The sequence below is a fragment of the Gambusia affinis genome, linkage group LG05 (assembly GCF_019740435.1).
Source record: "Gambusia affinis linkage group LG05, SWU_Gaff_1.0, whole genome shotgun sequence".
In the NCBI taxonomy this organism is placed as follows: domain Eukaryota; kingdom Metazoa; phylum Chordata; class Actinopteri; order Cyprinodontiformes; family Poeciliidae; genus Gambusia; species Gambusia affinis.
Genome location: NC_057872.1, coordinates 2,131,579 through 2,146,479, shown reverse-complemented (window position 1 = coordinate 2,146,479; position 14,901 = coordinate 2,131,579). Strand labels below are relative to the sequence as shown.

Sequence of the window (14,901 nt, the reverse complement as noted above, 5' to 3'; positions counted from 1 at the left end):
CCTGTCCCTCCAGGTGACTGGCATTGTGCAATACAAACAGATGAGAAAATATGCATAACAAACACTTTCTATCTCCTTAACAACAGCACATAATAGTGCTGAGATGTGCTCCTCTATAACCTCCACCCACAGCACATATGGAACAGCCATGTGGGCTTGAGAAGTGCCCAGATTTTTAAATGTGTTTACTTCCATGCCATCTCCTATATTGTGCAACCTGTACAGCATGCTACATGGAAGAATAAAGCTATTATGAACCATCAATTTGGAGATTCGGATTCTGATAGTATGTACAGTTAACCCTTAACACACTCCAAGGGTTCATTTAATAAATTAATTATAAAGTATTTAATTTGGAAATGAGCCCATCATTTCCAAATGATGGGCCAAATGATATATATATATATATATATATATATATATATATATATATATATATATATATATATATATATACAAAACTACAACCATGTTGCAATCAACTTGTCAACCTAACAATGCAGTCTGGATGGATGATATGGCTAATCAAGTTAGCAAACCAAGACAAAGGACATAAATTTTCATCTGCTGCTCGCTGTAATTCCTCCTAACCCCTAACACTCCCTAACATGTCTCTGGGTTTGGGTGGGAGATGTAGGGAGAATTTCATATCGGCATTAAACACACTTTTCAAATAAAGTCAAAGGCGTTGGGAAAGAGGGAACAGTGTCAATGCTGCAGCATAAAAAAGAAGCAAGATGATTTACTCATAGTTTCAGTACTGAAAACGTGGGAAGGGTAAAATAAAAAAAAGAGAATATGATGACATTTTCTCCTTACCAACTGTATAAGTGACATCTTTTTGCCCTCTATGAATAAATGGTTTAAAAATGTATATTCATGTTTCCTTTTCTGGCTGACATCCAAAGTCTAAACATCCATGAAGAAAGTGTTGCCAACAGCAGGACCAGAAGGACTTTAGGGACACAGGACTAGTGTTAAAGACAGAGACACCAGTTAAAAAGGATCTCCCTGCTTCCTTATTTGAATTTCAAAACAACAAAGATGAGAGTATCTATTTATCATATTACATTTATCTAGTCTTTACTGCAATGGCCATCAGCTCAGAAGCCAAAAATGTATTCATCTGTTTCCAAGGGAAAGATGCAATAAAATCACCCTTAACATTTGGAATGGTGAATTGATCTTTTATGACAATTTATTATTTATTTTTTTGAGGAAGTTGAGTTTAGTTGTGTGAAGATTTAGACATTTGCACTGTTTGTGTTGTCAATATCTCAGAGAGATAAAAATGCATTTTGCATTTGGTAGCAGAGTAAATTGACAAAGATAATGCTGTATTTTAATACCACAGTAGAGAAAGCCATATAGTTTCAGTCAGTAGGTATATAGGCAAAAAATATCTGTATTGTTATCGACCAAATGAGTTTCAGTATGTCGGCATAATAGATATCAACGAAAAATCTGATATTCCCTTCAATCTCATATAAATTGTCTTATAGGAGAGAGTTTTGGATGTTACACCAAAATGGTCTCATACACATGTTTACTAGCATTCTTATTTATTGAGAAATCCAAGAAGAAAATGTATGTATTGTTTTTAGAAAACAGTATAAATACTCTATGACAGATATATTCATATGTCAGTGGGGACTATAATTTCTTTCTTCCATGTCTTAATTTTAAAGTAATAAGTGCAAGGAGAACATTCCCTGTCACTTATTAGTAGAACATGAAACCTGAATTAGAACATAATAAGGTTTCAGTGGAATATTAATGTTTTTTATGTCATGCCAGGTTGATATTCTCGTTAATTTAGATGGACAGCCACAAATTAGCTGCTCAGGTTGTGATGAGAAGTAAAACAATACAATCTAATAATAAACATGTTTCATTATTAACTTAATATTTGAAAATTCTGATGAATATGAATAAAACACTGTATGCTTATTAGAATTAATCTTGTGTAGATTTCAGCTACAGCTCTGGAGCTGAAGGGTAATTCCAGTAGACTCATAATCTTCAAGGTGCAGTGTTAGGATAGGGACAATTTACTATTTGACCACTTTTTTTATTCTATGAGCCATGTGTAGTGTTGAGATTCCCCTTGAACACTGCCCTGTCCTATGCCTTTTATTTCCTGAATTAATTTTTGATAAAAGTTGTATCCTGTGCCAAAGCACATAAAGTGCAGATGGAAGGTGACAGTAGAAATGGGAATCTGAAGTGCAGCATTGGCTGGATAGCGATATATCAGCCTTACTATGTCAGACCATATTTGATGAGTCACCCTAAAAGCTGATAAGAGATCTACAATAACCAAAAACAGTTGAAAGTGAAAAGGTTTTCTAAACTGCAAATGGCACAGACGTTCTCACATCCAGTTAAAGCAACATGACTTTCAGTTAGAGCTGCAACTTTGTAAGGCTCCTCAGCTCTCTGGTCTCTGAGGGGGGAAAATTAACCTTAGATCCAAACTTTTCATGAGCGAGAGAGAGAAACTGATAATGATGACAGATACGAGGTTCTCTAGGTCCTTTGGGAGGAAAGTTAAAAGAAAAGTGAGGTGTGTTGGGACTCACTGCTGATTTACTGGTGGGAAGAGATGTGAGTGGTAGGGTGTTTGGATGGAGAGAAAGGAGGTGTGGAGATGAAAAAGAGCGTTGTCAGATTGTAGCACTCCCCAAAGGAGAAACGTCAAGCCCCTTAGCCCGTGCCTGAGTGCTGCTGGTGACATTTGTCCATACAGCTATGACTAAAGAGCAAGCCAGGCGACCCTGCCTGAACACCAATCATCTGCCTGCCCCATCTCTGCCACAGTGCTAAAATGAGACTGTCATTTTGTACCGCTGTTCTTTCACTACATGTCACTGCATGGCAAAAAAAGATTGATGCTCTTCCTTTTTCCGTTCTTATTCAGAACCCGACTCTTTGTGGTAGGATTAGCTGATTTGGAACGCTGATGAAGTTCAGACAGCTCAACTGGGCCCTAAGATACATCTTCATTATGCCTAAAGTGCTCCTAAAACATTATCATTAGCCTTGAGAGAGCTGGATGGCAGGCTGCGGTCTGGAATGGGGCTGCCATGTAAAGGCCTGTCATTTTAAAAGAGGAATCTGGATGCCTGTGTCAGGTTTCCAACTGCTGTCATACAGTCAGATGTTCGTGTGGACAACAAATGAAGCTGAAGTCATGTTTTGCCATGAAAGTTTTTAAATTTTTATGACATTGAATTTGTCGCTAATTTCACTGAATGTTATTTTAAAACCAGATTTAAATTGTCCTACAAAGGAAATTAGTAAAAACTCTTCTGGTATAAAGGCAGCCATGACTTCCTGTTCTATTAATCTTAGTTACCATATAGGTGTTTCTGTACTGCTTACACAGGTAAGGGCAAAATGTAGTATTTTGCAGCTGAGGAGTCTGACGTTTTTCCCCTGAAAGATGCAAAGCAAAAATGTAGGCAAAAACCATAATTAACACTATGAAGGTTAATAATGATTGTGATTGTGGATGCTCTTACATAGTGGGGCCGGCAGGGGTACTGGTGCTTATCTCCAGCTAACGTTCCATGGGAGAGGCGGGGTTCAATCTGGACAGGTCGCCAGTCTGCTGGCTCTTTATTTAAACTAAAAATGCATTTTATCAAATGAGTTGCAAATTTGTAAAAACCAAGTTATCAAGTTTCAAGTTTTTATTCATTTTTAGGTTGACAAAGTTTTCATCAATAAAAAGGCATTAGGTTTCAGACTGATGGTTTAAAGATCCATCCATGAATAGAAACATCTCTGTGGTGTTGTAGCTCTTGGTATTTCTGTGGTATTTCATGCCTGCTCCAAAAGGTAAGCTGAAAAACATTTTAATTCCAAACACATTTTTCAGGTATAGGCACAACAAGCCTTGATAATTGGGAAGCTCTTAATATCCAGAAGCGACTTGGGAGAACTGTGACAAAATGTTAATACGCTTTTGAAGGTAGCAGAAGAAAATGTTGCCTGACTGAATTTAAACTTCCTAACTACACCTGTGTTTGCCTCCAGGCTACCAGTATTTGAAGAAACATAAAACAATGTTGTTTTTCTTCTTTTTTTCACCCAATTCTCTGGAAAGTGAAGAGTGCCATAATACAATCACTAAATATGAAATAAGGATATCAATGTGTCATTAATTTATTTTAACAAGAAATAAATACAAATATAATCAATCAAATAAAGAATTATAAGTGATTTAAATGCATGGAGTTAATTTTAAATCCGACATCTAAATATTTCACAAATTAATTTATTTCATGCTCGTATGTTGGAAGCACATAGTGAAATAAGTCAAACTGTCAACTGCACCCATCAAACAGAGTGGGGGGGGGGCTCGGGGTAGACCCTGATGTCTGATGTATGTTCAAGACTAAGTGCTAGCTGGTGCAAGCTAGTGGGCAGGGCTAACTTTGATCTTGAAGTCTGTGGTAGCGTCCTCCGTGAAGGACCACTGTGAGCTCTCTGATGATCTTATTAGACATATAACCAGAGTTAAATATTAATCACTATAATTTTTAAAACTGATTTAGCTCTCTGCTCCGAGGTACCATAATTATACATACTCAGCAACATAGCAGTGTTTTGTTTCTACCACTTCATAGTCATAGTCCATCATCACTCCTTCAGCAGTTCTTAACTCTGCAGTCACTGGCTTGGTAACTCACTCAATTGGACTTTATTTCAAACCTCCAGATTTATTATGGTGATGCCTTACTTCTATCTGAAGCAGAGCGTCCTCTCTTTGACGAAGCACCTCCACATCCTCCTCACTGATCTCAGACAGGAAAGCTTGGACTCCTTCCTCAGCATCTGCTGCTTCTGCAAACAGTGGGTCCTCTTGGTTCGGGTCACTGGATGGAGTCTGGGGACTCTGAGGGCACATGTAGATAACGGAAAGTTTAGAGTCATTTATAAAGTTGTATTATAATTGAAATAAAACCTGTAGAAATCATGCAAACATGACATAAAGACCTTGGCGTTTATCTGCATTTGAAGTAAATACTGCAATCATATCTTCACTGTCAGAGTTCTCACTAAAACCAGCAAGATAGAGCACATCATCCCACCTCTTAGGTTACCCCACCGGCTCCCTAGAGCTCAGAGAATTAAAATACTTAAAAAACACTAAATGACTTAACACCAAAATACATTAAAGATCTGCTGTTGTTGGATCAACCTTCCAGATCACTCAGGCCTTCTGGTTCTGGACTGCTCTGCATCACAACCAGAACCAAGCATTGGGAAGCAGTATACCGCTTCTATGCACCACAAATCTGGAACAAACTTCCAGAAAACTGGAAAGCAGCCAAAACATCTTTCATCTTATAAACACCTTGAATGGCCTTTTTGTTGAAAGGTCACAGTGGTCCTCCTGTCATTTGCATAAATACACAGCTCCCTGTCCGAGACAACCAATCAGAGCCAGGAAGAATGTCTTAGCACTGTTGATCACACTAGTGCTCTCCATAACAAACAGCACTGATTAAGCTCAAGATTGACAGTGGGCTGCAGCTGTGCTAATGAAACAACTTAACATTACAGGAAAACGTTTTATTTTATTTTATTTAAGTATGAAACATTGAAATAGGATACATTCAGTGCTGCTGAAACATTTAGACATGATTGTCTCCCAGATACTTACCGAAATGGTTTTTAAACAGGTGAGAATTCACAAAACTAAACTAAGACGCTGCACTAATTTCCTGGGAATTAAATTCTATGTGTTGTTTTATAACAACTGAAAAACAATAGCAAGGTATAATGACAAAATATCTGTTTAGCGCATATTGCTGTAATGACTACAGCAAATGTAGAGCCACATTTTTTCCAAATGCTCCCATTGAAACATGCAAAGGAAAGAAAACAGAACAGGAGCCAGAGTTAGAAAAAGGCATGGTTTCCTTTTTTGCATTGCTAATATATTTCACTTTTGTGAGGTTGATTGCACAGCTACTTCTTGGTTGAGGGGCCAGTATGTGTCAGAGCACAGGGACCAACCTGGGCTGACTCACAGCGCCGTGTCTATTGGCCAGTGTGACTCACCAGTCAGCTAATTCTGTAACAGTGTGCTCACTCCTCCACAAAGATACACGCCACTGTGGAATGAATTAGTTTAGCAAACAGACGAGGGGAAAAAACTGTCAAGACAATCATGCTGACACTTTATTCCATAAGTTCACAAGCTGCTGACATGCTCAAACTACTTCAAGTTTCCTCCTATTGATTTCTAGTCCATTATGATGGTTATTTTTAAGAAGTGTGTGGGAAACAGTCAATACCTTTGGTTGAGAAAATGCTCCTGGATGCATATGTATGAGATTCAAAATGTCACCTTTCATGATTTGATATTCTCCCACTGCAAATGTTTTTAGTTGCTCCACAGTGCATAAGATGTTTTTAGACCAACTAGTTGTTCCATAGCACACACTCTGATTAGTGAACTTGCCAGGACACAATGAAAGTGGTCAGAGAAATATAATTTACCATTCAGCGTTCCACCCCCGGAGGTCTCTCTTGCAGACCTTGCTAATGTGCTTTTCAGAAAGGAATAAAATGATATTTTATGTGACTTTCGTATCATAAAAAAAGATGGATTTTAGGGGTTCTATGTGGAAACAAATGTTCCTCATTAAATCGTTTCTGCCAGATCAAGCTGCAGTTCTCTTTTCCAATTAAGAGTAGAGTTAGTGTTTAAGTACATGTCATTGAGTAACTCTGTTGTTAGAACACAGAGCTGCTGACTGAACCAAACACTTATGCCCCCTTTGTTCTAGATTATTGATTGACTAAGACATAAAAAGAAAAAAAAAAAAAAAAAAAAAAAACTGTCCGGAATGTGAATGGACTTTGCAAGTTCTTCGTGAGATCTTCTGGAGCACAGCACTTAAATAGACATAAAACAACAAAAATGTTCTCGATTACTTAAAGCATGAACAAAACTTCTGCATGGAGATAGGGTGGTCCTTTTACCATCGTGGCTATATATATTGTCCCACCAACAGTAAGGGCATAGTGGCAATGTGTTCATTCAGTGAGGAATGTGAAACTGGGTGGGCACTGCTGACCAACAAGCCCACATCAGGCTGTTGCAGTTCTCCAAATAAGTTGCAGTAATTCTTTTGACCCAGCAGCTGCTCCAGTAGGCTCTCTGTGTTTAACTCAACCACTGCTACAGATTATGCCACAACCATTTTAAAATTTAACTTCAACAAGTAATTTGTGTTCTCTCTGCCAGTGATGTGCAGTCGGGGAAAGACGGTGCCTCATCTGACGTCAAACAAAACCAATTTGTCCACTTGACTGTTCTATAAATTTGTAGAACAATCAGGTTTTAAAAACTGTATCATCTCAATGTTTTTAGTGTCGAAATGCTGAATTTACGCGTTACATGTTCAACATGGGAAAACAGTGAGGTACTGTGCCTCACCTCTGGTAGTTTACTGTCATACACTCTGACTGAAGCAGGCAGCTGGCCTGTCTCTCTTTGTATCGGGGATATATTTGATCATACATGTGCTATACATATTGATGTTCTACAGTCTGTCTAGCATATTTAATGAATCTGATTCCTTCTGATTGGCCATAACTGCACAACACAAATGCAATGGGTGAGGCAGATAATAAATGCTGCTTGGGGGCAGCACTGATCCCTCTGGGATGGATGATTGAATGAATGAATGAATGAATGAATGAATGAATGAATGAATGAATGAATGAATGAATGAATGAATGGATGGATGCAGGTGATTATCTTTGGGTAAATAAATCATACATCCACCCAGACCTTCACATAGATTCCAACACGCATGCTCAGACAGACAGATTAATAAGACAGAAAACAGAATTTCAGCAAAAAACAGTAAAGCTGACAAAAACTGCAGCAGCTCACCAAGGTATTTTCACAACTCTGCTCAACATCAAAAACTCCAGTTATTAACCCTCAGCTCTGACCTGTTCACGCAATCAAAATAAACTAATTCCTAGCGGCCATAAAAGAGTATAAGTTCCATCAAGTTATGTGCCACTAGTATATCGGAGTGGAATACACTATACAGCGCTTCAAGAAGCTCTTGTGTAGATACAAAGGGCATCTCATTTCATCTCAGCTCATCATGCCACTCTCATGAATGGTGGTGAAAAAAAGGAGGATTTTCACCCACTGCATCAACTCACCTTCTTCTTGTCTTTCTGTGCTGGAGGGAGCAAGGCCCTTGATCGTTCTGCGATTTTCTGCAAGAGAACCAAATGAACAGACAGGGTCAAGAGAACCGATTTCTCCTCTGTTAAAAGATTTTTTTTTTTTATTCCATATCTGTTCACCTGGTGAACAGATATGTATGGTTTTCTGCCAGAAATGCGAGTTGATTTATCTCCTATTAGTCAATGGAACATGGCTTTGAATTCCAGCTACCTTCTGAAGATCCCCGTAGCGCTGCACAGAATCTGAGAGTTCAGTCTTCAGTCTGGTCAGACGTAGACGATCTTGCTGTGCAACAAAACCAGATTAGCTTTAATTAGCACAAGTATTGTGTAATCTGCTGTTTATTCTTCAATTTAACAACCCATGAGGGAGGAGTGGCAGCATAAAATACCCGTGAAGACCCGCTGATTATATCAGAGAGCTGTTTGATGAGATGACTTGTGCTGGTGATGACTTTGTTGGTCTGCTGCTGAGTGGAATGTCTGGGGCAGAGACAGAGACATAGTACTGCCTTACAGGAAGCATAGATATTGAAGCCATACATATAATCCACTGGTCACGTTATTGACCACAAACACAAATCAATTACCAAAAATAGCAATTATCAATAAGATTTGCTACCTGGATCACAAACCCCATAATTTATAAATAATGCATGATTAAAACTTACTGACTATGTGAATTTTCAAACAGTGTGTATCTTATTTAAAGTTAAAAAAAAAACAGTTACCAGAAAATATTCAAAAGTTGTTTTCAAAATAAGGACTTCATAATCGCACGGTGAAATGTAAATTCAAAGATCAGAACCACAAGAAGGTTTAGCGTTTCAGTCTGTGGTCTGAAACTATAGAGCAGTTTGACTGTGTCCAAACATTAAAAACATTTCAGACTTCTGTATAAGGAAATGCTCTACATTAAAAAAAGACACTTGCTTGATTATAATGTGTTATTATTATGTTGTTATGGCATTATTAGCATCAATATTATTGTTGCTGTTGTTGTTAATACTATAGAGCTAATATTCGTAATTCTCTGATCTGTGAGAATATTGTAAGAATATGATTGATGTACTGCATCAATAAAGAATCTGAGAGTAGTAATGTATTGCTACAATACTTATAAAAAAGGCTACATCTCAGAGAGAGAAGTTTATCTGATCTCTCTATCTGAGGTCAACGATGACCCATAAAATATTCACCGGTTTCAGATGAACACACACAAACAGTGACCTTCTGATGGCAGCAGATGTTTTAGAGACTTTTTCCTGACTAAAAGACACAAAACATTTCATTGTCACCACAGGAAGATCAAGTGAGTTTTTGTGGGTTGTTTATGTGGGTTGTTTGTCTTATTTTCACAGCATATCATGCAGTATTAATAAAAGGTCCAACTTGTTTTAGTTTTGGTCCCTTTTCCTTGGTTTTATGTCAGAAACAGTACTATGTTAAATATTGTTTCATTTAAATCAGATGAATGTAGGCTCAGGCTCCTCAGTTTTTTTTTTCCCTCAGTGTTTGAAAGCACATTTACTGTTTATGTTAGACTTCCATTCATAAGTGATGTGTACCATGCTGTGTCAGTAGGAGAAAGTATTGGCGGTGAAAACAGTGTTTTCTCTGACACTGGGTTCGCTTTCCTCATAGTCAATAACTTTCTCAGCTCACTTTTCAAGTTTCAAAGAAAAAAAGTGACAATGATGTATAAATAAAATGTTTTCAAATGCAGTTTTTTTAAGTGATTGTGAGCATTTGCTACATGGGTCTGGTGTTGTTCTCTGACTATTCAGTTCACATAGATATCCCACAAACAGACTTCAGAAAATTCTCTATATTGGAAAACCTTTCCAGGAATAAGCAAGATAAGCATGTTTAGCTTGTGGACATGCTAACTTAAACCACTGCTGTGGATGAGGTCCACAGCAGAATTACCTGTGAAGCAATAACCTTGTTCAACCAGGCCTTAGCCATTCACATTCAACAGAATTGCTGATAAAAACACAATATGTTACCAGGAGAAAAGATAAAAAAACATATAGTGTATAGAGTATTTATTGATTATGTTTTATTTTTTTTGCCTGTGGTAAACAATCCTTTGTTTTTAGGTTGATATATTAATATTACAGTGTAGCACAAATTGGAGCTGAACTAGAACTCAGTTTGAAATATTAAATAATTAGCATGCATTTCTCTGAAAAGGTTAGTCCACGGATTGTGTTTTCTTTTCCTTTTGCCAATAAAATAATGAACTGTTCATCATTAAAAGCCACTGACTGAGGGCTTTGTTTGATAAGTTGATAACATCTGACTATGCTGTATTTTGTGCATGCAAGCATCACAACATGTTCAGTTTTAGTGACTGGAACCCATTGTGTGTGAGAGTGATTCATAGAAACAGACTGGTGAGACTCTTTGAACATGTTTCCCACTATAAATATAACTACTATCTATGAAATATGTGCTGTTGTGAATGGTAAGAGGCAAACAGCTTATCCTGACTTAACCATTCTAATTATTAATTTATATCCTTAAAAGCTTAATTTAATTATAGTTATCACTTTGAGACAGCTTTCTTAACCATGGCTTTATTTCCTTTGAGTACTATAGAGATGATTAACCTAACTCAACATTGTAACATCCATACTCTCCCTTCTTTCATATTTGCTTTTTGTCTGTGACAAGTGCCGCTCAGGGAAGAGGTAGAACGTACAACCATTTTCATAACTCTGCAGCATGTGTCCTAGAAAGTCAGGTTAAGACTGTTATTAAATATCCATGATGTCAGGTGGTCTTGGGGTTACAATACACAGATCACTCCTCCCTGCAATTTTCCTGACTTGACACTGTGTCAGTCTGGTGTGCAGTGATGGGCTGCTACACAGAAACAGCTCAGACAAGGATACTCAGATATTGATCCCCATGAAACTGATGGCAGGGGAAGGACCGGTAGACCACAGAAGACACTTGTCATTGGGTCTATTGGTTAAAAAAATAAAAATATACAACTAATTAGTTAGGTTATGCATTCTGAGGAGGCTCATTTCTTAAATTTAAATTACCTTTTGAAAACAATCTGTAAGCCGATATTAAAGATATTTTCAATTTCAGTATTATTTTATTCTTATGTAATATGCTAGTACTACATGTCTTGTAGTGGTAAGCAGACTCTCATAAATCATCATAATAAATAGCAATAAAGACTTGAAAATGTCAGTCAGTTTAAACAACTTTTCATTCAACCCAGTATTTATGACAGAAAGTGAGACAGAAATATTTCAGTAAATGTCAGAACAATGTAAAGCTGTATTATTTTTGCAAATTACACCTTTTTTGACGTTTGTCAAACAGTAGTCAATAGAATTTGTTTGTGGTATAACAGAAGTCTAGCTGTTAATTGCTGAACCTGGGATGAAGAACATTTTGGTAATATCACCCCAAACACTGCAGCAAATCTACAACAAGATGACTGAAAATAAAAATAAAGTCTTTAAAGTACCATCAAAGCTGATTTGGAATCACATTCACATATTTCCAATATTAATAATATAATTCACTTAATTCTAGATTCTGTTGTGATCAGTTAAAATAAGAAAATTAATTTTAATACACTAATCACAAGAAAAGTAACAAAGTTCACATGAAATTCACACTCTTCTGCTTTTACAAATAGACAAAAGTTCTCTGTCAATCTTGAGAGTGCCTGCCTTACATGACAACAATGTTCCTCAAGGTTCTTGGAGGAACAGCAAGAGATTTAGAAAACCTTGGAGAATGTCATTCACCAGAGCTTGGAAAAGGCTGGGTGTATTGGTACACAATGGCTAGAACAGTCTACAGTCATTAACACTGTAGACATTGTCTATATCCACTTATCCTTTTAGGGTTGCAGGTAGTTGGTGCCTATCGCCACTGGTTGTTGGGTGAAAGCTATATTTTCTATGATAAAACAATAATCTATGATGGATAAAAAATATATTTTCATTTGATTTAAATCAGCTCCTTCTTAATGAATAACCAACCGTTGGTCAGTGGGAGAAACAGAATAGATATCTTTAAAATGTCAGCTATCATCTAAAAATACCATCTGACCTGTGCATTGGTGCTGATAATCTGCAATGATTCATCAATGCGTCAGCAGGAGTCCCACTCACAACAATCAGATCATGTCCACCTCTCTGGACCTGAACAGCATCACTGCCCAGTAGGAAATCAGCTGGTCAGAGTCCTGTCACTGCCTGCTTCCAGGGTGGGTTGGGGTCGGAGATGCTTATTCTGCAAATTTCAATTAGCCACTCTGGTCGTATGTTTATCCTGTGTGTCTGCCATGTGCTTTTCTCTTGGGGTTGGGCTGGTTGTGATGAGGGAGGCTGGGAGCAGCTGGCTGCAGGGGAAGGTGTGAGGCTCGGGGGAGGCAATGAGTGGGATCTGCATTCTGGAGAGCACGATAAAGGAGTGCTGGCTGTTCTTAGACTGCGGTCATAATCTCAGAATTCTAACTGAAAGTGTCCAATTTTCAGAGCTCTGACGTGCTGGAGTTGCTTCTCTCGGCCTGCTGCCCTCGCATCGATTCACCTGACAAATCAAAATGTTTTTAAAAGCAAGCAGTGACTAAAGTCACAAAAAGCAAGAGTGCTGTGATGACACCTTGCCAACGTAAAAATGGAGTCAATTCATCACAGCAGCCCAATCAATATCTGAGTTGAAAACATCAAGCAGCTTTCAGAATTCTTCGTGGTTTTTCTTATGGCAGTGGAACGATCTGAAAAGCAGAATCTGGGTGAACAATGTGATCAGGTCACTTTGTAGCAAAAAGTAGATTACATTCCAGATTTATGTCCACTGTTGACCAAATAAGAATCAGAGTGACACATCTTTGAAGTTCTGTAAAGTTTGTTCTGTGCATCTATAATATCTCCACATTGTTTTCTTAATTGAAAAAAAATAAAAATATATATATATATATATATATTAAATAAATATATATATTTATTCACAGACTTTACAGATTTACATCTGACACTTTTAACTTGTGATTTCTGGTTCACCAGAAATGTACCTAACTGTCTACGTCATAAAGACTAATAAAAAAGCCAGCCTCACTGCTATCATACACAAAGCTGCAGGTTTGGATTCCATGTGACATATAAATATGCATCTCAGATGAAATATACACCTACAGTTACTCATGCATAGCCGGAAAGCAACAGGACCCCACACTAATGTGGGTTTGAGAGGGAAAGTGATGCTGGCTGGTTGTGTAACAGTGGAGGAGGATGAGGTGGAGGACCACATCAACACAATGTGTGAATAAATATCTGTTGCATATTCTACCTTTTTCCTGCTGTAAGAAAAGTTGTGTTTTTTTTAATCATTTATTGTCTATGTAAATTTGAGGTGATATTAGGTTGTTGCAGATTAACTATTAATTCATAGGACTGTGTAGTAGAGAAATGGTACACATGTTTTTAATTTAGACAGTATTGTGTCTAATGTTCAGGTTTATTAACACAAAATGGAACTTCCATGAAGACCAGATTATATGAGTGTTCCTATCAACAGGCTTTTCCACTGTTAACATGGGACTCTTGACTCTTTCTCTGATGAATACTTTTAATTTGGTTTAGGTGGCTGGGGGACAAATTTGCAAGATTGTAGTTCTCCTAGAGTAAAGTTTTTTTTGCTATGTATCAACACTGTCAGTCATCATTTTAGATGTCCTAAGTTTCAATTGCTGGGTTAGCCATTTATTGCCTGTCTCCCCCTTTGCTTCTGTTACGAACTGTTGAGTAAAGACAACCACAAAAAATACTGAACATTTTAAAAATCACTCAACTATTATGCACTAAGTTATGTTGGTCTCTCACATGACAAAAACAAACTATGAAACAAAATGTGATAAAATATATAAAAGTGGTATAAATCTGGATTACAACTGAATGAACAAAAGCATCATTCTGTGTAAATCTTTTGGAACAACTGGACTTCTTGTTTCTTTTTCTTTTGTATTGAACAGCATCGATGCAGTAGAAAAATACAGACGGGTAAAAGTAAAAGCAGCCAAGCATTGAAAGCTTCCAAGGCTGTCATAAAATTGTTGGCTGGGATTGATGACATGCCAGCTAAAACAGCAGGAGGTGATGCATTTTAAACGGGTGCAATCATCTTAGATTGGACACTTTGTCAACAATGTAGAATCTGGCCATTTGCAGAAGATTGGCTGAAAACAACAATCAATAGGATTTTAAAAACAAAGAGAAAATAAGAATGCTTAGCCGTAACAGCAAGGGTGTGTATGCATGCGGATGTGCGTGAACAGGCGTGTGTGTGCACGTGGGGGCGTGTCTATGTGTGTTACTCACAGGCTCTGTCGCAGATCTGTTGTGTCTCTGGAAGTACCCAGTGACTGAAGATTTTTCTCCAAGATGACAACTGAAGAAACAAATGCAACAACTTTTGAGGACATCAAAGTATCTCACACACACTTCCAGACACCTTAAGAATCAGTTGGGCAAGCGTAATATTTTTAACAAATAAACTGGAACTGTTTCAAAATGACCACTTTGCTTTAGCAACACTAATAATCACAGAATCATCCTGTCAATAAATACTCACAGAATGAAATTTAAGTCCATTGTTCTTTTCTAATAGAACAATGAGTGTACGGTAGCCTGT

The 14,901-nt window shown here is 37.5% G+C and overlaps 1 protein-coding gene across 6 annotated transcripts in view; it reads right to left on the bottom strand.

Moving 5' to 3' along the window:
• Window positions 1-14,901, bottom strand: part of tsnare1 (T-SNARE Domain Containing 1) — a 143,021-nt gene that overhangs the window by 75,709 nt on the left and 52,411 nt on the right. For all 6 annotated transcript variants that reach the window (XR_006370619.1, XM_044116729.1, XM_044116732.1 and 3 more), the window contains exons 4-8: window positions 14,589-14,658; window positions 8,625-8,715; window positions 8,444-8,518; window positions 8,206-8,262; window positions 4,748-4,903 (exon numbers count right to left, since the gene is read on the bottom strand). Coding sequence is in view for 5 of the 6 variants with exons in the window: in XM_044116729.1 (XP_043972664.1) it covers window positions 4,748-4,903; window positions 8,206-8,262; window positions 8,444-8,518; window positions 8,625-8,715; window positions 14,589-14,658 (449 nt within the window). In the remaining variant the exon portion in view is untranslated. The remainder of the gene's footprint in view (window positions 1-4,747; window positions 4,904-8,205; window positions 8,263-8,443; window positions 8,519-8,624; window positions 8,716-14,588; window positions 14,659-14,901) is intronic.